The sequence below is a fragment of the Pelophylax lessonae genome (genome assembly GCF_965119305.1).
Source record: "Pelophylax lessonae genome assembly, chromosome: 12".
NCBI classification, from domain to species: Eukaryota; Metazoa; Chordata; class Amphibia; order Anura; family Ranidae; genus Pelophylax; species Pelophylax lessonae.
The window spans coordinates 84694305-84718490 of record NC_138779.1 but is presented as its reverse complement, the minus strand read 5'-3'; the positions used below and the strand labels follow the sequence as shown (position 1 = coordinate 84718490).

The following is a 24186-nucleotide window of genomic DNA, read 5'->3' as shown; positions in this document are numbered from 1 at the left end:
CAAACTAAGGACATGGATTACTGGAACCATGCCCTTTGGTCTGATGAGACCAAGATAAACTTATTTGGTTCAGATGGTGTCAAGCATGTGTGGCGGCAACCAGATGACGAGTACAAAGACAAATGTGTCTTGCCTACAGTCAAGCATGGTGGTGGGAGTGTCATGGTCTTGGGCTGCATGAGTGCTGCTGGCACTGGGGAGCTACAGTTCATTGAAGGAACCATGAATGCCAGCATGCACTGTGACATACTGAAGCAGAGCATCCCCTACCTTTCGGATACTGGGCCGCAGGGCAGTATTCCAACATGATAATGACCCCAAACACACCTCCAAGACGATCACTGCTATGCTAAAGAAGCTGAGGGTAAAGGGGATGGACTGGCCAAGCATGTCTCCAGACCTAAGCCGTATTGAGCATCTGTGGGGCATCCTCAAACGGAAGGTGGAGGAGCGCAAGGTCTCTAACATTCACCAGGTCCATGATGTCGTCATGGAGGAGTGGAAGAGGACTCCAGTGGCAACCTGTGAAGCTCTAGTGAACTCCATGCCCAAGAGGGTTAAGGCAGTGCTAGAAAATAATGGTGACCACACAAAATATTGACACTTTGGGTCCAAATTGGACATTTTCACTTAGGGGTGTACTCACTTTTGTTACCAGCGGTTTAGACATTAATGGCTGTGTGTTGAGTTATTTTGAGGGCAGCAAGTTTACACTGTTATACAAACTGTACACTCACTACTTTACATTGTAGCAAAGTGTAATTTCTTCATTGTTGTAATATGAAAAGATATAATCAAATATTTACAAAAATGTGAGGGGTGTAGATACTGTATACATGCATTCAATTTGAACGAAAAAAAAAGTTCATATAGGGTCCCAACTCCGAGTGCATAAGAAAGGTGACAACTTCAGTCCTCTTAGCTGTGGACTACCAGCAACAATGAAGTGTAGATCCATGCAGGTGCTCCACCCCACTTAGTGCACAGAGGAGGCTTACCGAATAAACATGACCCTCAAGTTATAGAGTGGTCAAATACAGCTTTGTAATAAAATTCCAATGGTTCACACTCCTTCCCCTGGCGTTCCTCGGCAGATGTCACCCCAAGCCTGAATGTCCGCCACTGGCTCCTACCATCTCAAGCATCCCAGCCAGACATATAGAAAGTAAAAATGCTCCACATAGTGTGAAACCAGCGATTAAAAATGTTTATTTGCTAAAATTACATATACTTAATCTAATAAATAATAACAGCGATGTACACAAGAACATCATAATGGTGCCCTCATCCATACTTATTCATTGGATTGTAAGGGGGTCATGTTGATGAGGACAAGGGCCTATTTCCCACAACCCTCGCCTGCTGGTTGTGGGGGTGCGGGGGGGGGGTTACTTATCAGAATATGGAAGCCCCTTTTAACATGAGGCCCCCAGATCTTGGCCCCCACATGTGAATGAGTATGGGGTACATAGAACCCCTACTTATTCACTAAAAGTGGTCAGAGGGTTAATAAAAATACCACAACAGTTTTTTGACAAGTAGTTTATATAAAAAAAAAAAAAACATACAAATGCCAACCCAAACAAAAAAAAAACCTTGCTGGCCGAAAACGACTGTTTCCGTCCAGGGATACAATTGACTAACAGGTAAACATAGGGACAGAGTTACCTTGTTATGTAACCAGGTGACTCTGCCCTTATGTCTACCTCTCATTGGGTGAGTGTCATTCCCGAATGAGAGATAAAGATGGAGGAGGGGTTACCTGTGATGCCTCCTTGTAATCCCGCCCCATAATGACATTCGCTCAATGAGAGGTAGACATGGGGGCAGGGTCCTTCGGTTACATCCCTGGGTAACCCCTGCTCCTATGTTTACCTGTCAATTGGCTGTGTCCCTGGCCAGGAGCAGTCGTGTTTGGCGGGAAACATTTTTTTTTATCTGGTCGGCCTTTTTTATGTCAAGAACTGGTGTTGTGTTTTTATTAACTTTTACTTTTTTCTTTGATGAATGAGTAGGGGTACTATGTACCCTTACTCATTCACATGGGGGGCGGTATCTGGAGGCCCTGTTGTTAAATGAGGCTTTCAGCTTCTGATAAATCACCCCCCACCCCATGAACCACTACACCAGGGTTGTAGGGAAGAGGCTCTTATCCTCATCAAAATGGAGACAAGGTGTTCTGGCACTCCCCCCTATGTTGAGGGCATGTGACCTGTTATGGTTCAGGAGGGGAGGGCACTCGCTCGTCACCTCCTTTGGTCTGCCGGGCTGCATGCTCGGATAAGGGTCTGGTATGGATTTTGCAAGGGGACCCCACGCCATTTTTAAAAAAATTTGGTGTGCGGTTCTCCTAAATCACTTGCTGACCAGCCGCCGCACTTTAACTGTGGCAGGTCGGCTCTATTATGTGAAACGAGATACCTGTACATTTTTTCATGTAATAGCCAGTGGGAGCATATGCGCTGATTGGCATGATGGGAAGCCAAACAGCGAGTTTGGCGGACGTGATGTCCGCTGGCCACCCGCGTTCACTCCCAATAGAGACAGAACAGCGGTCTGCCTGGTTTACGTAGGCCATTCTGTCACAGATGAACACAGGGATCCTGTGTTCCTGCTATTCAAGAACACAGATCCCTATGTTCATCAAGTGAGTTCATCCCCCACACAGTTAGCATGCAACCCCTAGGGACACACTTAACCCTTTGATCACCGCTTGTGTTAACCCCTTCCCTGCCAGTGTCATTAGTACAGTAACAGTGCATATTTTTAGCACTGATTACTGTAGCAATGCCACTGGTCCCCTCAAAAGTGTCAAAAGTGTCAGTCAGGTGTCCGATCTGTCCGTCGTCCCGCTAAAAATCGCTGATTGCAGCCATTACTAGTAAAATAAATAAATAAAAATGCCCTAAATCTATTCCCTAATTTGTAGATGTGGTACCTTTTGCGGAAACCAATCAATATACACTTATTAGGATTTTTTTTTTAACCAAAAATATGTATCAAAATACATATTGGCCTAAAATGATGAAAAAAATAGATTTTCAAATTTTTTTTTTATTGGCTGTGGTTTATAGAAGAAAGTAAATATTGTTTTTTTTTCAGAATTGTCGCTCTTTTTTTTTTGATTATAGCTCTATTTGTGGGAAAAAAGGACATTGATTTTATTTGGGTACAGTGTCACACGACCGAGCAACTGTCAGTTAAAGTATCGCAGTGCCGTATCGAAAAAAAAAATGGCCTGCTAATTAAGGGGGTAAAACCTTCCAGTCCAGAAGTAGTTAAAATCCACACCAGACCCAAAGGACCTTGCATATATAGGGGGGGGGGACCCCATGCTGTTTTTTTTTTTTTTCTGAATTTGTATTTGCCAGCAATTCGGTTTACATTCAGCCGTCAGTGGAGAAGCCCGCTGACAGCTGATGAGTCATCGGTTGTTAAAGGATGCAGCAGCCAGCTTCCTGGCCTGCTCCTTAACAACCAGCTATTCTTCACACAGAATTTGAATCCGTTAATCATGTTCCGAAAATTTGGAATTTGTTAGGAAATTTTTAAACTTAAAGGAAATGAAACAAATTCGGAAACAAATCAACAAAACTAAATTAGTAACAAAACAAATCTATCTGAAACTAAACAAATTCTTTCGTTCTGCATGTCTATATATGATTCATTCTTCAGGCATAATTTTTTGATTGCACATTATTCACTTTAAAACTGTTGATGTGATATACTATATATGATCTTATGAGAACCTTATAAATGTGTGCAATACATTTAGAATAGGTAATATCTGGGTTTGCACCTTGTAGGTTTATGCATTAATTGCCTTTTATATGTGTGCAGTACACTTTCAATAGGGATTGCATTTCAGAGTTTTATGCGCTACACATTTTGTAATGAATACTGATAGTCTAAGTACCTAAAGTTGGTGTTTAAACAAGCTTCCTAAAATGTCCTGCACACCAAGGAAGGGCAGTATTTCAATACTCAATACAGAGGATTTTCAGTCATTTGTGACACACAAGCTGTTTACATACGTTGTGCATTCACTTGGTTTAGCCACCTTTCTCAACATTCAGATTTTCCATTTTTCAATGGGAATTCCAGTCTCAGTAACATTTATTTATTTATTATTGAAAGAACAACCAAAGTTTCATGTGCTCAAACAAGTGCTTTGAAAAACAAGTCACTTTTTTTAAAAGACAAATTATTTATTTCATCAATAACATATCATTGATTTACTGTATATGGGGGCTGCTGTTATTCATTTCTGCTCTATAAAGCTGTCCAAACACGTATCATTTTTTTTTTTTTTGATCACCCAGTGAGCTGATCAAAAAAACTTAAATGGTTTCCCCCATCCACAGAAATGAGGTGGATGACGGAATCCTCCCAGCTGTGTCATTGTATTCTGACAGCAGGGACTCCTCCATCGGCAGAATTTGAAATGGATCCCTGCTGAACTGGCCAAATTTCGATCCCTTCAAGTCCAGCTTTATTCACAAACTGCTGAAGGCATCCCACTACAAACGCTTTTAAAAGGGGATGAGGAAATAAAGTGTAGAGTATGTATAGCCAAAACGTGTTTTTTTTTTAATATGGAAGGGTTGGAGCCCCTGTCAGATTGTTAGTGCCCTCTGTGTCCTGTTATCGTCATTGTCACATGGAATGAAAGTGAGGGAAAATTCACAATTTCAAGTTGTCACCAGAACAGCAATAAAGGAGAACATTTCCAATGGGGACACTTGTTCCAGTGACAACTTTCACTGATCTTGTGAAGACTTGCTCCCACTTCCTGTTGTGTCTCTGGGACATGTGGTTAAGGAAAACCTCCACAACTGGACACAAACTGCACAAAACCAACATAAAACAACATACCAAAAAATAAACCTGCATAAAATTGAATGAAGTCTAACATCGCCCACAAAACTGAATCACTAGTTTTTTTTTTGCTAGGCTTTCCTTTTAAAACTAGAAGGCAATAGTCATGAATTTCTTATTTTTTGATCAGTAAATCTTTCTATCATATTAGCCTACTCAAAGCATAATACAATAACTCATATTTCTTTCCCTTGACGTCTACTATACAACATGTGCATAAAAACATTGCTGCTTAACCGTTCAAAAGCTATTTAATAAAGTGAAAGTTGATTTACTCTCCCTGCAAACCAAACCTGATTTTTAAGAGAGCTGTACAATGTGTGATTAGGATCTCATTTTATTGCACTGTCGTTTAGCTTTGAATTTTAATAAAACTTCAGAGTAATGCAGGGTAATACTTTAAAGCCCATAAATGCTCAATTTGTATGAAAAAAATGTTAATCTGGCTAATGTTAACAGACAGAAAGCTCTGCAATGATTTAGGAGATGAAACAGTTTCACTGCAGTATTAGCAACCACTATTTTATTCTATAGAGGCAAAACCAGAATCAAATATTTAGTAAAATTCTCCCAGAACAGACTCATAGCGTGTACAGAAATGAAGGGATATTAAAATAAACCTTTCAGGAAAAACAATATATTGTCCCAGACAATGCACCTATTCTTTTGTAGTGTGCAACATGTTACCGGGAACTGCTGGAGGTTTGAACTTCAAAGTGGATGTAAACCCCATTCATGAAATCTGACCTATGCACATAGATCTGTAGTGTTTACTTATCTCTCTCCAAAGCCTTAAATCTAGTGTCTTTCTGCTGCTCCGTTCCTCTGTTGTTATCAGCATAACTTCTGACAAGCTCTCCTACACAGGAGATAAAAGCAGCTGGCAATTTGTGTTGGGGAGGTAACTTAGAGACAGATAAGCAGAGAGCTTGTCTATTCACAGCACAGCTCCACAAGTTTCTTTGTTCCTCTGCCTATGTGGAGGGGGTGTGTGTCCTTTCCTCCAATCAGTTCACACACAGTGTATGCCTAAACTCCCCTCCCACTGCTGAATAAGAAGAAAAATGTATAACACGAGCTGCACTTTCTATAGAACATAGAACGCTCAAGACAGCAGATATACATGTAAAACTTATGTAGGGAGATTTGTCTCATCTCTGTGTATCATCTGAGGCTGTTTACTGCACTGGTGTAATGTTCCGGTACCTTTGGTACCCTAAATTACACTTTCCACAAGTGTATGCGCCCCACCATTTACTTTTGGAAAGGTGCGCATACACCTTTAAGACTGGAGCTGTCATCACCCAGAGCCGGACTAGATGGCTATTTAAAGCGCCGGTTCTCACTCACATGTGTTCGTTCAAACACCCTTGCCTGGATGCTAACCTTGCTTGAAGCTTCCATGCTTGCAAGCTTACCTCGCTGACGGAACCTCGCTGCGCTGATCCCTGTATCCCGCTACTGGATCATCCGCCTCTCCTGAACCACCCTTCGGCTGTATCGCTAATAGTTCTAAGTACCCCGCAGGGGAATTCTCTATAAACTTATACTAAGCTTACACTATCTAGCTCTGCATAGTAAAGACTGTTTATCACATCTGCATAACTAGATTGCTAGCTCTTGAGACTACTGCTACTTTTCTGCACTGGGTTGATCTCTTTTGTATGTCCACCTGCTATTCTGTCATCTGCTACCATACAACATTGCTAAACCTTCCTGCATCCATCTGCTACTGTCTCACCTTCAAGTGTCTATCACCTACCACCTCAACTCAACCTATGCCTCAACCTTCATCATTGTGTTACCACATACATAAAGTCATTCTAGGAACCAGCTTGCTAATTGTGTGTATTTACTGGCTGAAATAAGACCTTCCACACATGATGAGTCATTGAGGTTGGGAATGGTATCTCAGCATATCTCTTACATGACTACTGACGTGGAACTATTTCTGCAGCTGAAAATCCACACCATATAAGAAACGCAGGAGCGTTACAGATTGAACAAACCCAAAAATGGATTCAGCAGAAATAACCACTCAGGTGACACAATTAAAACAGCAAGTATCTGCGTTAATACACGCACTTGCTGAATTAAAAGAAGACAATCAGGCTCTGTCGCAGCAGGTAATTAGACTGACACAACTTACCTCTGCTCAGTCCCCTGAACCCAAGATAAATCCCCCTTTGGTATTTACAGGCGATCGCAAAAAATTTCGCGAATTTAAAAACGCATGTGAGTTACTTTTTTTGCTAAAACCTCGTACCTACCTTACTGATCACATTAAGGTTTGTACTATTATTTCTTACCTATCAAGCGATCCTCGAGCCTGGGCAGATTCTCTTTTTGAGAAAAACGACCAGCTTCTCAACTTCTATGCCTTGTTCCTGGCAGAGCTCACTAGCCTATATGATGACCCCAATAGGCAGAGTACTGCTGATCTTCAGTTAAGATCCTTGAAACAAGGAAGGAGGCCTGTAGAAGACTTTGTCGCAGAGTTCAAGAGATGGACCCTTGATTCAGAATGGAATGATGCATCTCTGAAAACCCAATTTAGGCTTGGCCTATCAGAAGCCGTTAAGGACGAGCTCGCCCGAGCGGATCTGCCAAAAACCCTGGATGCATTAATACAACTCAGTATTACCATAGATAGAAGACTACGAGAAAGAAAGGCTGAAAAGATGGGAATGCCATTATCCGTTTCCTCTCGGAGTCTGGCCGTTCCTATGGAGGTAGGAACCATACGCCCACCGCTATCAACTATGGAAAAAGCCAAAAGACGAAATGAAAATCTCTGCTTGTACTGTGCATCCCCGGATCACAAGATAAACGTCTGTCCCCTAGTCAACAAAAAGAAGGGTGAGTGTTCACATGTCTCCCTAGGAGGATTGACAACTTCATTCACTAACCCCTACATTTCTGTTTTTTTGACATTACAGTGGGACCAGAACAGGATTACTACTAAGGCCATGATTGACACAGGATCTTGTGGAAATTATATGGATATATGTTTTGCTGCTTTAAATAAAATTCCTATTATTTCTAAACTCAAACCTGTCTCAGTAAGTCTTATTACCGGTGTTCCGTTATCCTCTGGTCCGATCACTGATCAGAGACAAGCACTTCTAGTCACTATTAACGAGTCTCATAGGGAGACTTCTACCTTCATTTAATACCATCACCCCACTTTCCCATTGTGTTGGGACTTCCCTGGTTGCACACACACCAACCAACCATAGATTGGAAGAAACGGTCCTTGACCCTCCCTTCTTGTTATTGCGAGGAAACGTGTAACCTCCCGTTTTCCGGGAAGATTCTGTCTGTGGTGACAGATGAGATTGCACCACTATGTTATCAGGATCTTTCTGAGGTTTTTCTTGAGAAAAATGCTCAAGCATTACCTCCTCATCGAGACTATGATTGTAGCATTGATCTACTCCCAAATAGCAAATTGCCGTTCGGTCATGTTTATCCTCTTTCACAGGATGAACTTGCCCATCTCAAAACCTATTTGGATGAGAACTTGGAAAAAGGTTTTATTAGACCTTCCACTTCTTCCACAGCAGCAGGACTCTTTTTTGTTCGCAATAAAGATTCAAGTCTCAGACCTATCATCGACTACAGGAAATTGAATGCTATCACAATAAAAGATCGCTATCCTCTACCGCTTATCCCTGAGCTCATTGAGCAGGTGCGTGGAGCTACCTATTTTTCAAAATTAGACCTGAAAGGAGCATACAATCTCATTCGAATCCGTGATGGACACGAGTGGAAGACTGCATTCAGAACTAGATACGGATTGTTCGAATATCTTGTGATGCCATTCGGCCTATGCAATGCCCCTGCAGTTTTCCAACGATTTATAAACGATATTTTTAAAGACTTACTAGATGTCTGTGTTGTGGTATATCTGGACGATATACTTATATATTCACGGACCCTGTCTGAACACATAAGACATGTAAGACTTGTATTATCAAGATTGCTTGCACATAATCTTTATGTGAAGCTGAAGAAATGCTTGTTCCATAAAGATGAGGTACTCTTTCTAGGCTACATCATATCCAAAACAGGAATCGAGATGGACATGAGTAAAATATCCTGCATTCAGGATTGGCCTACACCAACTACACGCAAGGCGCTACAGCGATTCCTGGGATTTTCAAATTTCTACAGGAAGTTCATAAAAAACTTTTCTGCTATTGTGAGACCCCTCACACAGCTCACTAGCATAAAAATACCATTTAAATGGTCAGAAGAAGCAAATAAGGCTTTCCACTTGTTAAAGACAAGGTTTACTTCCGCTCCCATATTACGCCATCCAGACCCATCCCTCCAATACATTCTGGAGGTAGATGCGTCAAACATGGCAGTAGGAGCAATACTCTCCCAACGACCTACCCACACTTCACCACTTCATCCAGTCGCTTTTTTTTCTAAATCCCTGAGCAGTCCCGAGATAAATTACCCCGTGGGTGAAAAGGAACTGCTTGCTATAAAATTGGCTCTGGAGAATTGGCGACATTTACTCGAAGGCACCCAACTACCAATAATTATATACACGGACCATAAAAACCTCCAATATCTTCAGACTAGCAAAACTCTCTCGCATCGACAGGTACGATGGTCACTATTCTTTCTAAGGTTTAACTTCCTAGTGACCTACACACCTGCAGATAAGAATAAAAAGGCGGATGCACTATCACGACTAACTGAAGAAAACTACTTTGAAATCCCTTCCGTTCCTATAATACCTCACAAACGCATTATTGGAGTTGTCCGTTCCTTAAAGGAAGAGGTTCTGCATGGTATAAGTTTGGATTCACCCCCACCACAACTAAATACTGATGCAGAAGGCTTCCTCTACTACAACGACAAACTTTACATACCACCTACCCTACGCACCAAGATCTTGGAATTATCGCATGATGTGCCTATGGCAGGACATATGGGTATGACAAAGACTTTCAATTTGATTTCTCGACAATTCTGGTGGCCTGACATGAAAACATCTATACAAAAATTCGTCTCTTCATGCAATGTCTGTGCCAGGTCCAAAATTGACACTACGAGACCATCCGGTCTACTATGCAGTCTACCAATACCCCAAACTCCATGGGAGGTTTTGTCATTGGACTTCATCGTAGAATTGCCTCCTTCCAAAGGATTTAATACCATCTTGGTGTCAGTGGACCATCTGACAAAGATGGCACATTTCATTGCTATTCGCAGACTACCTTCGTCCAAACAAACGGCAGAACTCCTGATGAAACATGTCTTCAGATTACATGGTATCCCAAAAACTCTTCTGTCTGACCGTGGATCCCAATTTATTTCTAAATTCTGGCAAGAACTATGTCACATACTACGGATTAAGCGGAAGCTCACTTCTCCTTACCATCCGCAGACCAACGGACAGACTGAAAGAGTCAACCAATGCATCGAGCAGTATTTACGTTGTTACACTTCTTACCAACAGGATGATTGGTTGGATCTTCTCCCCCTGGCAGAATTTGCCTACAACAACGCAACTCACAGTACAACCAAGCAGAGTCCGTTCTACTTGAACTATGGGTTCCATCCCTCTATTCTCCCTCCACGCATCCTTCCTTCAAATAACCCAGTAGCCTCAGACTATCTTACCCAAATAAAGGATTCTCTGGGTTTACTAAATACTACCATTGCACACGCTCACAGTCAACAAAAGAAGTACTATGATCTTTGTAGAAGACCTTCTCCACAGTATACTATCGGGGACCTCGTTTGGCTCTCAACAAAAAACTTGAGACTGAAGATCCCTAGCAAAAAGCTTGGACCTCTGTTCTTGGGACCTTTCCCAATCAAGAAACTTATTGGAAAAGCTGCAGTGCAGCTTACATTGCCAATGGACCTAAAAATCCATCCCATTTTCCATGTGTCGCTACTAAAACCCCATGTTCCGGACCAAGGAATAAGGCCTAATATTCCACCTCCCCCTCCTGTACAAGTTGAAGGTGGAGAAGAATACGAGATAAAAGAGATTCTGGATTCTCGTATCTACAGAAGAAGACTTCAGTACTTGGTTAGATGGAAGAACTATGGGCCCCAAGACGACACCTGGCTAAACACCTCTGACATACATGCCCCTAGATTAATCCGCAATTTTCATGCGAGATACCCAGACAAACCAGCTCCAGAGGCCTTCAGGAGCAGGCCTTAAGGGGGGGGTATTGTAATGTTCCGGTACCTTTGGTACCCTAAATTACACTTTCCACAAGTGTATGCGCCCCACCATTTACTTTTGGAAAGGTGCGCATACACCTGTAATGTATAAATGTAAATGTATAACACGAGCTGCACTTTCTATAGAACATAGAACGCTCAAGACAGCAGATATACATGTAAAACTTATGTAGGGAGATTTGTCTCATCTCTGTGTATCATCTGAGGCTGTTTACTGCACTGGTGTAATGTTCCGGTACCTTTGGTACCCTAAATTACACTTTCCACAAGTGTATGCGCCCCACCATTTACTTTTGGAAAGGTGCGCATACACCTTTAAGACTGGAGCTTTCATCACCCAGCGCCGGACTAGATGGCTATTTAAAGCGCCGGTTCTCACTCACATGTGTTCGTTCAAACACCCTTGCCTGGATGCTAACCTTGCTTGAAGCTTCCATGCTTGCAAGCTTACCTCGCTGACGGAACCTCGCCGCGCTGATCCCTGTATCCCGCTACTGGATCATCCGCCTCTCCTGAACCACCCTTCGGCTGTATCGCTAATAGTGCTAAGTACCCCGCAGGGGAATTCTCTATAAACTTATACTAAGCTTACACTATCTAGCTCTGCATAGTAAAGACTGTTTATCACATCTGCATAACTAGATTGCTAGCTCTTGAGACTACTGCTACTTTTCTGCACTGGGTTGATCTCTTTTGTATGTCCACCTGCTATTCTGTCATCTGCTACCATACAACATTGCTAAACCTTCCTGCATCCATCTGCTACTGTCTCACCTTCAAGTGTCTATCACCTACCACCTCCACTCAACCTATCCCTCAACCTTCATCATTGTGTTACCACATACATAAAGTCATTCTAGGAACCAGCTTGCTAATTGTGTGTATTTACTGGCTGAAATAAGACCTTCCACACATGATGAGTCATTGAGGTTGGGAATGGTATCTCAGCATATCTCTTACATGACTACTGACGTGGAACTATTTCTGCAGCTGAAAATCCACACCATATAAGAAACGCAGGAGCGTTACAACTGGGAATATGTGATGGTTTACATTAACTTTAAAAAAGACCTTCACTGAAAAGTGAAAGTACTGCTCATCCTCCTCTTTTCCCAGTATGTAAAAAAAAAATCATTTTTTTTTCTTCAGGGAGCAAGTACTTTTTTGACAGGTACATGTTTACACTTTCACCAGTCTATGAGAGGATGATGTCTGTTTATCCTTCCCTCCTCCTACTTGCAACCTCCTGGTACATATCACACCTCCCAGGAGGATGTGGAACCTAGTCTTACAGCGCTGTGCAATCTTGCACATGCACAGTTGGGAGAAAGTTGTTAGACATCAGGAAGTCACAGACGGCTCCCACATCCAAAATTGTGTTACCAGGGATATGAAGCATGGTGAAGACGGTGCTGGACTCCTGAACTGGTAAGTACCAGTGTTGCCAACCGTTAGTATTTTTACTGGCAGCAAGTGACAGGAAAAGAGTGCCAGTAAAAAAATATGGCTGTTATGCTCGACTCTGAACTTTGCACAGTCAGTTCCGGTCTGAAGCTGGCCGAGACCATCCGAGTGCCTGCTACTGTGTATTCGGGAGGTGCCGCAGGGGGAAGGTCTGACAGAGGGGGTGCCTGACGTGTCCTGTAAGGTCATGGTGCAAGTGGAGTGGCCAGAGCCTTGTGTGCAGGTCTGCGGGGCAGGAGCAAGGCAAGCCGGGAGCGGGACTGCCAGTTTGGACTGGAATAGACTGAAGAGACCACCCCGCATGTAGAGAGACTGTCACTGTGACTCAGGAGAGGACATCTGTCAGTGATCTGTGCTGCTGCACACTGCTGTCAGTGTCACTGCGAGAGTCAATTTCATGTATGTGTGCCTGCCCATTCTAATTTCTTGCCCCCTGAGTCCTGTCCCTGAGACACTTATTATATTGAAGATAAAATAGGAAATGTTTTGCCCTAATATCTACCTTAAATCACATTGCTAATTGCACATTGTACTTGTTTGTAGCCTAAATACTAAACTTTGTACTTAAAAGTATGGAATTTTTTTTTTTTTTTTATTCAAATATTTTATTCAACCAGGAAAGGGCAGTTTCCATGTCAACAAGACAATACACATAGTGAATCAACACCGTAATACAGTATATAAAATCCAGACACAAGAAGGGATTGGCTAATGTTAGACAGTGTAAGTGCAATATAAAACTCTTGGTTCCTTTCTGGAGAACAAAAGAAGGTTTAGGTAGAATCACAAAAAAAAGGAAACCAAACTGCCTAACCTTTTTTATTGTTTTAAAAGAAGGTAAAGGAAAAGGCAAGAGGGAAGAGAAAAAAAGAGACATAGAAGAGAAGGGTGGAAGGTGATTGGGGGAGGGGGGGGGGTGTTAAATAAACAACAAATAGGCTGTTACTGTTGTCCAGCAGGAATTACCATGGATGCTTTGGTCAGTAGCCCATACATCAAAAAGGGCTTTCCCCTCTTCAGAGTAGACAAACATGTTCCACAACGCCCAAGTTTTGGAATACCGTTCACGTTTATATTGTGCTGTAAGCACAAGATCCTCCATCTTATTTATGTCTTCTACCCTGTTAAGCCAGAGACCAACTGTCGGTGGCTGCAGATTTTTCCCAGTCAGAGGGATACAAGACTTGGCAGTGTTGAGAAGGTGACAAAAAACAGATCTTTTTGTAAATTTTAGCTGGGATGTTGGATACCTAATAATATTGTTCAGCTGATCTTGAGTAAACGTACGTCCCAGGTCAGCCTCCCATTTTGTTATACAGGGCAGTCAGTAGTCCTCTGGGGGTTAGATCAGGAGGCTATAGGCTTTGGAAAGTACATAGGGTAGAACCCTGTAATAAAAGTGGTTGAAACACACAGGGGAATTGTCAAACACTCGCCCAGCGCTTAAAATCTAAGAATAAAACCACATAACCATAAAAGACTTGGTATAAAATATCATAAAAGTTTGCTGATCGCAGCTACTGTAAAAGAAAATACTCTAAAATAAAATGTAATAAATACTAAAACCAGCAATGTCCAGCATGAATCACATTCAGCAGCGCTTAATATGTATTCAACATATCCTGATCATATAGTCCTCATTTGAGAGAGTTATATCGCCAAAACAGTCTCTATTCAAACAAGTCAGTTATTTCTCAAATATTCAGTGTTCCCGGTGTTCTGAAATACTTAATCCGGTATATGCCTTCACCACACCATTAGTGACCCCTTAAGAGTGGGCACTCACCAGAAATAACATGAAATTGCGCCTGTAAGCATTGGTTACTTGGACCCTTGAAACTCCGGACCACCTCTGCTCTCACCAGAAGGACTCCGCTTACCAGTCTCAGTCAGGGATCAGCTCATAATCATAAAGGATAGGAAAGATAGGAGGCACAATAGTGTGATACCGTTTCAAAGAAGCTTTATTTAGTACCCACACTTTCACATAAAAACCCCCACATCCAATCTGCTTACATCAAGATAGAAATATTCAAGCCTGTAAATGATAATCACGATGTGATGGCCTGCTCATCGTCCTTACACAGGATCTGACCATGTGGTTTATGGGTAAGTTTCGGAATTCGATCAAGACCTCGATAACCACCAGGGAAACAGCGTGCCTGTGTCCTAACGCGTTTCGTCATGTGAGACTTCAACAGAGGACTCTCTTCCTCTGTTGAAGTCGCACACGACGAAACGCTGTTTCCCTGGTGGTCATGGAGGTCTTGGTCGAATTCCGAAACTTACCCATAAACCACATGGTCAGATCCTGTGTAAGGACGGTGAGCAGGCCATCACATCGTGATTACCATTTACAGGCTTGAATATTTCTATCTTGATTTAAGCAGATTGGATGTGGGGGTTTTTATGTGAAAGTGTGGTACTAAATAAAGCTTCTTTGAAACGGTATCACACTATTGTGCCTCCTATCTTTCCTATCCTTTATGATTATGAGCTGATCCCTGACTGAGACTGGTAAGCGGAGTCCTTCTGGTGAGAGCAGAGGTGGTCCGGAGTTTCAAGGGTCCAAGCAACCAATGCTTACAGGCGCATTTTCATGTTATTTCTGGTGAGTGCCCACTCTTAAGGGGTCACTAATGGTGTGGTGAAGGCATATACCGGATTAAGTATTTCAGAACACCGGGAACACCGAATATTTGAGAAATAACTGACTTGTTTGAATAGAGACTGTTTTGGCGATATAACTCTCTCATATGAGGACTATATGATCAGGATATGTTGAATACATATTAAGCGCTGCTGAATGTGATTCATGCTGGACATTGCTGGTTTTAGTATTTATTACATTTTATTTTATAGGGTAGAACCCGTTGGTAAAAACAATGTTCCTCAAAGGTGGTGAGGCGGTGATTGAAGAGATGCAGCATGGTGGCCAAGACCATACAGAGGTTTAACAGGACAGGTTCTATTCAGAGCTGTTCTCGCCATGGTCGACCAAAGAAGTTGAGTGCACCTGCTCAGTCTTATATTCAGGGGTTGTCTTTGGGAAATTGACGTATGATGTCATTGACAAGTGCTGCCAGAATTGCTGCAGAGTTTGAAGGGGAGGGGGGTCAGCCTATCAGTGCTCAGACCTTTACGCCGCACACTGCATCAAATTGGTCTGCATGGCTGTCGTCCCAGAAGGAAGCCTCTTCTAAAGATGATGCACAAGTAAGCCTGCAAACAGTTTGCTGAAGGCAAGTGGACTAAGGACATGGATTACTGAGAACCATGTTCTGTGGTCTGGTGAGACCAAGATAAACTTTTTTGGTTCAGATGGTCTCAAGAGTATGTAGCGGCAACCAGGTGAGGAGTACAAAGACAAGTGTGTCTTGCCTACAGTCAAACATGGTGGTGGGAGTGTCATTGTCTGGGGTTGCATGAGTGCTGCCGGTGCTGGGGAGCTACAGTTCATTGGGGGAACCATAAATGCCAACATGTACTGTGACATACTGAAGCAGTGCATGATCCCCTCCCTTCAGAGACTGGGCCGCAGGGCAGTATTCCAACATGATAACGACCCAAAACACACCTCCAAGAGGACCACTGCCTTGCTAAAGTAGCTGAGGGTAAAGGTGATGGACTGGCCAAGCATGTCTCCAGACCTAAACCCTATTGAACATCTGTGGGGCATCCTCAAACGGAAGTTGGAGAAGCGCAAGTTCTCTAACATCCACCAGCTCTGTCATATTGTCATGTAGGAGTGGAAGAGGACTCCAGTGGCAACCTGTGAAGCTCCTGTGAACTCCATACCCAAGAGGATTAAGGCAGTGCTGGAAAATAATGGTAGCCACACAAAATATTGACACTTTGGGCCCAATTTGGACATTTTCACTTAGGGGTGTACTCACTTTTGTTGCCAGCGGTTTAGACTTTAATAGCTGTGTGTTGAGTTATTTTCACTTAGGGGTATACTCACTTTTTCAGTTCAACTGAAAGATTACATAAGCGCACTAGTAACCGTAACAGTTATCATTCATGTCATGCCTTGGCAAAATTAGCTCGTTGGATTGATGTATTAAATCCTAAGGTACCTCATCCCTAATCAGGATAGAGAGAGTGTCGAACATTGGGGCATAGGTTGGGATTTTAAGGGTACCGTTTTACAACCAATACAACACAAAAATGTGTAATATGTAATTTATCTAAAAAGTTTTACTTTATTGTTAACATGGATTTCCCAACAACGGGACAGACAGAAATGAACAATAATGTTATAGGACAGTAAAAAATATATAACCATAATAACAAACATTAAAACAATGTCATCATAAGGTCAAATCCTTGACTGTGTGGGTGGACTCATCAGAGGTCACAACCGGCTTGGATGACCAGGGCCAGTGTGTAGCCATCTAATGGATCCAGGCTCCACTACCCGACATGTTTCGCGGTGTGTACCGCTTCCTCAGGGGCACAAGGGATAGAACTTAATAATGAGCAACTAGAAAGATGACAAGAAGAGTACAGAGTTATTATACTTAAATGTAGTTTATGTAGTAACATTTAAGTATAATAACTCTGTACTCTTCTTGTCATCTTTCTAGTTGCCACCTCTTGTAAGACCACCACATGTCCAGTATCTATAGCTCATAATACAGCTGAAGATTTGTATTTTGTGAGCACGGCTCTTTACTAACCTTCTCTTCTTTGGGCAGATCGCAACACTCACTGCATTATTTGCACTTATATGTAATATTGCTTCCTTCATTAGTGACGTGGGAATTAATTCCAGTCTCTGTATACCAAGGGTCACCCCCACAAGATACTTAGCTGTAACTCCTAAAATCTAGAGGTCATCTTAGACTGCTCCCAGTATGGTCAGCTTTTATGATATCCAGTGCCATTTGCTGACCTTACTCATAACTTTTTATAAAATCTCCATTTTTGTGCATCTCCCATTCTGCAGGGGCAGGACAAATAAGCAGTATCAGCTATAGTTAAATTAGGTAGAAGGGTCGACAACTCTCAAAGTAATGTGGCAGTCAGTATACGTAACTGCTACCAGTACTGCAGGCCAACCCCTTGGATGGAGAAACCAAAACCCAGCTGTGTTTAATACTAGATTGTTTGCTATGAGAGACACCAAAGATTGTTTCTGGACTGCATTTATAAACCAGTCAGAGATCTGTTTATGTGCATGGAGGTAATAATACTGAATTAATTTAAATGTCAAATGTCTGTATGTAATGTGCATTTGTTATTATTTTGCTTTGGGGCTGATATATCCTTTTACCTATATTGAAAGCAAAAAAAAAATGTATGAAGATTTATGTTTTACTGTTATCCTAAGACATGTTACAGTAAGGATCAATGAATAAGCATAATGTTTATCACACTATGGACCATATGAATCATAGGAACATGTGAAACTAGTTGACCATCGTGTAGAGTAAATGAACAACATATGACTGATTAAACATCTATGCATAATTTGCGATGTACACAATATTCTTTTTATTACTGGAAAATGTTTTTTAAATATTGAAAGTGTCTTATACTGTACAAATAAATTTTGATATTTTTGTCATTTTGGTAATTTGTCCCAGGGTGCTGTAGCGAGTAGTTCTATATGTAATTTTTGAAGTATTAAGACCTGACGTAGGACATACCTGGGCATGAACTTGAGCTGTACGCTGAAGGATGACTGAGCCTGGATGAAACCAGTCCTTGGAAGTAGCTCCATATGGTTTCTTAGTTCTTTGCACACTTCAAACTTTAAACGAAGGGCAGTTGTTGCTCTGAAAATCAGACAGAATTATTTGATATACTATTACACATGTGAATACACTATTGTATTTAGTTTAAATTTTTGTTTTAATTATTTATTTCAAGATTTTCCAAGTACAAATAAAAGTAATGCAGCTCAGTTGGGGTCATAGAAGTACAGCTTGTTCTGATCATCTCCACAATTGCAGTTTGTGATTATTGGAGGATGAAAGATAATGTATTCCTTGGGGGTGGGTCATCCTAGCCTCCCACTGATAAGGCACAGAAGTACAGAGAGCCACTTCAGACATATTGAAAGACAATTTAGGAAATCAAGAAAATTCACAAAGATTTTGAGCATTAAAGACAAAACTGAAAGTATGGTAGAGAAAGGGGGAGAAAGATCGGAGGTGAGAAGGTGGTGGTGGTGGTGGCGGCGGGGTTCTGTCATGCAGGGGAGTCCATTTAGTCTCTATTTCCATATAATACACAGAGCACTCATTTTCTTTTCCCAGATTTGAATAAATAAGTCCCTACACATTTAAAGGACAACTTTACTTTTAATAACTTCCTCACCTCCTGAGAGTAGCTCGTCTAGTAAAATAATCTGTGAGTATATGTAGACAGTTTCGAGGTAATGTGTTACCATAATCCCGTTAAAGTTGTAAAGAAGAAACCCCCCTGAATTGGGTGGGACTTTAGAGGTAACAGTAGAAATCTCTCAAGAGAAAGGTTGAATTTGAGTAAAACGTGAAATTTATTTGAAAAGGGTGAGTGTTGGCAAAAACATCATAACTATGTTAGCATATATTCAAAAATAGGGAATATCATTAAGATACAATACAGTCACAGGTAAATGGCAGAATCCAACGCGTTTCAAAACGTTGTCTAATACAGAAATCTTCCTCAGGGAATCTGCATATATTCCTGAAAAGCATAACCACATGCAAATTATAAGTCCCGGGAAAGGACAAACAAATACATATTTGAACAGTTTTCATTTATACAAGTAACTTTGCAGCTGCGACAACATATTGCCCCAAATTGCCATGGAAATCTCTGCTGATTTACCCAGGATGCCACCAACCCCCCAGCCCGGAAGGTGCCACCCCGTGGGGAAATAGAAACCCCCCAACAGTTAGAAACGAAGCTAAAAGAGAGCAGTGAAAAAAGAAAAAGAAAGAAAGAGAAGGAAAACAAGAAAAGAAAAGAAAAACCTTCCGGATTAATTACCACTTGTGTAAAGGTCACATACCTGCGAGAAATTGGAACCCCATACAATTACCCTTCAGGGGATGTAGTGATTCTCCCACAAGACGAGAGCTAGAGTCAGGTGTATTTAGTAACAAGATAATCTTCACCTGGAAATAGTAATTAATGACTGTCAGGGAGCCTAGAATTATGTATATATAATTAATCATGCAATATAAGGAGAGGATGTTCAAATCAATTCACCTGCTGTGATGATTTGCCATATATAAAAATTTGAAAGTTTGAAAAGAAAGTTTTCTTGGGATAAAAGGAGAAAAAAGAAGAAAAAATTCCGAAAGAATTCCAGATAGTTATCCTCCGGTGTGAGTATCTCCAGGGCTTACTGAATTGTTGGTCCTATTGGGAAAAGGGATGGGAGCCATGAATGTATCTTGTGACCCTTATGAAAAATAGACAGTACCGAACTTATTCTATTTGGGGTATCTTACCTCACTGTTCTATTGGACAGTCCAGAGTGTCCTATCGACCTCAATGGATATGGTGCCCAGAAAAATGTGAGAGTGTATTCAGGGTTTCTGGTATAGGTACCCCTACTTGCCTAAAATGAATATAAAGAGACAATGTATATGTATATACAGTTGTGCATTTAGATATGCATCTAATATAAATAGGTATCCCAAATAAGTAGAGAGGTACCGTTCAAATTGCAAGTAACGACATCCCTGGAGTCACAATGTTCACAAGGGCTGGCAGCGTGTCATTCCTAAGGCTATATAGTATGGCCTCAGTAGCGTCCACCATATAGGTCCTAATGGCAAAAGAGGAAAGAAGATCCCCTTAGGTGTGAATAAAACATGAGTATAACGATCCAGGTCCCCTGAGGGGTACTTACTGTTGGTACAGGTGAAGAAGCATAGAGGGACGGCAGTCCTGCAGTGACTCGGAGAGATAACTCTCCGGACTGACTCTCGGCGTTCCCTTATGTACTGATAGATGGCCCGTGATCTTGCGGTAAATATCGCGAGATCCCCGTGTAGTGTGTTTGTTGTCGCTTATGATGCCGTCATTTCCGTCTATTCTCCCCGCGGGAAATCCCGCGGGTTTTGGCGGTGACATCATATCCGCTCTAGCTGCATATACTGCGGAGAGTTCCACAGAGTTAACGTAGATAATTACTTCCGCCCTTACTTACAGACGGACATAACTATATGTCCGCCCAAAGTGCAAAGAGGACTTATCTTAAAGTGAGGCTTGGCTGAAAATGAAACTGTTTAATACATCAAATAGAAAATTATTAAAGCCAGTAAGTGTTTTAGTGTCCCTCAGTTGTATAAAAACTTTTATTGGGCCAATTTAGAGATAAGGAAAATCTATATCAGATGACGCCCCAGGCACGGGTAGTGCGTGTGCCCCTTAGAGTAAACTAGGGGTTCAGAAATGGAGTTCCTGGGAGCTAGCACCCAGGTGTTACCAAACTGAGGACGCTTATTTCTCCAGGTGTTAGGGGGCCAAAAATCTATATAATGGTCCCCATTGGAGATGTCTTACCCGTGCCGGGCTCTCGGGTCGCGGGGAGCCCCCCCGGGGGGAAAAAAAATATATGACCATGCATTGCTTGTTGCATGGTTGGGGTTACCATTCTGCTGGTAGGCCTGCACAATGGGAGGGAAGAAAAGAAAATAGGAGGACAGGAATGTGGTTGGAGGAGGGGCATCCTCCAGGGTGAGGGGGAGCCACTCGGTTCCAGCAGGAACGGGCAGAGGAAACCTTGCCCCCCCTATGGGAAGGATCACAGGAGGGGGCCTGAAGATGGAAAACCTACCCATGATTTCCCTGTATCAATGGGGGATGTTAGTCGCATAATGCAATCACATATTTATTTTTCAACAAAATTATACAAATAATCATTTCACAATGTACTACAGACATTGATAATTAATATTTGACCCACTAAGAGATGGTGTATCTCCTGAATAAAATATAGTGTGTAGTGCCATATTCCCTCAAAATAAAGAAAGGAAAGGGGAAGAGTGGGAGAAAAAAAAGGAAGGAGGATATATAATGTTATATGGAGCCCTAGATGACCTTAGGGAGGTATCAAAAGCATGTAGGAAAGAAAAGGACAGCGTTTGCGCTGTGGTGGAGAGAGTTGAGAAGACCTCTCAGTCCGTCTTCCCCGAGGAGAATCCCTTTAAAAATGATCGGTAGCTCTCCATTTCATTCAGGCCAGGGGGGGTGGTCGCCCCAAGTCTAGCAATCCAGCGCATTTCACGCTGGAGTAGCTGCTTGTTCCAATCACCCCCCCTGGCCAGAATGTGCACCCTCTCCAGGGCACAAAAGGTCACCTTGGGGGTCCTGTATTTGTGGGCAATAGCCATGTGCCGGCCAAGTGGCAAGTATAGATCTCCGATGTTTAAACTCTGCATGTGCTTGCTAATGCGTTTACCCAGTTCTTGCTTGGTTTTCCCGATGTAGAAAGCCTTGCATTCACATCGCATAAAATACACGACCCCCTTGGTTTTGCAATTCACAAAATGTCTAGGGTGAAAGATTTCACCATTGGGGAGTCTGGTTGTTTTGCATCTAACTATCACCTTGCACTGATCACATTTGCCGCAAGGGAATGTCCCTTTTTCCCGGCATGGATCCTCTCTGTTGGAGCCTTTATACTCACTCTGGACTTCTTTCCTCTTTTGCCATTAGGACCTATATGGTGGACGCTACTGAGGCCAAATAGAATAAGTTCGGTACTGTCTATTTTTCATAAGGGTCACAAGATACATTCATGGCTCCCATCCCTTTTCCCAATAGGACCAACAATTCAGTAAGCCCTGGAGATACTCACACCGGAGGATAACTATCTGGAATTCTTTCAGAATTTTTTCTTCTTTTTTCTCCTTTTATCCCAAGAAAACTTTCTTTTCAAACTTTCAAATTTTTATATATGGCAAATCATCACAGCAGGTGAATTGATTTGAACATCCTCTCCTTATATTGCATGATTAATTATATATACATAATTCTAGGCTCCCTGACAGTCATTAATTACTATTTCCAGGTGAAGATTATCTTGTTACTAAATACACCTGACTCTAGCTCTCGTCTTGTGGGAGAATCACTACATCCCCTGAAGGGTAATTGTATGGGGTTCCAATTTCTCACAGGTATGTGACCTTTACACAAGTGGTATTTCATCAAGGTTTTTCTTTTCTTTTCTTGTTTTCCTTCTCTTTCTTTCTTTTTCCACTGCTCTCTTTTAGCTTCGTTTCTAACTGTTGGGGGGTTTCTATTTCCCCACGGGGTGGCACCTTCCGGGCTGGGGGGTTGGTGGCATCCTGGGTAAACCAGCAGAGATTTCCATGGCAATTTGGGGCAATATGTTGTCGCAGCTGCAAAGTTACTTGTATAAATGAAAACTGTTCAGATATGTATTTGTTTGTCCTTTCCCGGGACTTATAATTTGCATGTGGTTATGCTTTTCAGGAATATATGCAGATTCCCTGAGGAAGATTTCTGTATTAGACAACGTTTTAAAACGCGTTGGATTCTGCCATTTACCTGTGACTGTATTGTATCTTAATGATATTCCCTATTTTTGAATATATGCTAACATAGTTATGATGTTTTTGCCAACACTCACCCTTTTCAAATAAATTTCACGTTTTACTCAAATTCAACCTTTCTCTTGAGAGATTTCTACTGTTACCTCTAATGTCCCACCCAATTCAGGGGGGTTTCTTCTTTACAAGTCTAGTAAAATAATAACCTTCCTCCCCATTCAACCAATCTTGTCTATGTGGCCCTATCTGGTGCTGAACAGCATTTGCAAACAAGACATGCTGACCAGCTCCTCTCCCTGCTGCACACATATGCCATGGCCCTATTCATTCCAATGGGTGAGCCTTTCTCATGGCAGCTTCCAACAATCCGGGGAAGTACAGCTCACCCATAAGCTCCATAAAGAGTGACTCTCACTATTTCATAGTGTCTTCAATAAGTTCTTGAATAACCTCTACTGGATTTAATTAATTATATTTCTATAGCACTTTTCTCTCTCTGGGACACAAAGCTCTTTATCTTTTGTTTGGGCAGAATGCGAGGCAGCCATCTTTGGCATGCTCAATAGGTTTTCCTACCGAGTCCACAATGAGAACATGCAAACTCCATGCAGTGTCCTGACCAGGACAGGAACAGAGGATCCCAGTGCTATAATGCAGAAGTGCTAAACATTAAGCCGCTGAGTAATGCTCAATTTACCTTTATATAGTTTTATTGATATGCTTGTATTTAACTGTAGTAAGTATACCTTCTGTAGTCATGCTTTACATACACATTTCATCAAAATATGTATGATAAAGAAGTTCTACTTTGTTTTGCTGATTTAACTGCTACTTCTGCTGGCTATAGATATGAGAGAAGAGCCAGACAGCATAAGTGAGCAGCTCATTAGGCAAACCTGTAATACCAGAAATATGGGTCTACCACTGCTGATCTAATGCCCCATACACACATGCAGATTATCTGCAGACTTTTGTCTGCAGACTTACCAAAACCATATAATATGAGGTCAAACCTAAACACTTTCAATTTGTATGCAATCCGGCAGGCCCTTGCACTACATAGAAAAGGTAAGTCTGCAGACAAAAGTCTGCAGATAAT

General features: G+C 41.8%; 1 protein-coding gene across 1 annotated transcript in view; it reads right to left on the bottom strand.

Moving 5' to 3' along the window:
* Window positions 1-24186, bottom strand: part of CFAP74 (cilia and flagella associated protein 74) — a 385998-nt gene that overhangs the window by 202613 nt on the left and 159199 nt on the right. The window contains exon 22 of the mRNA XM_082274200.1: window positions 18219-18347. Within this exon, the coding sequence (XP_082130326.1) occupies window positions 18219-18347 (129 nt within the window). The remainder of the gene's footprint in view (window positions 1-18218; window positions 18348-24186) is intronic.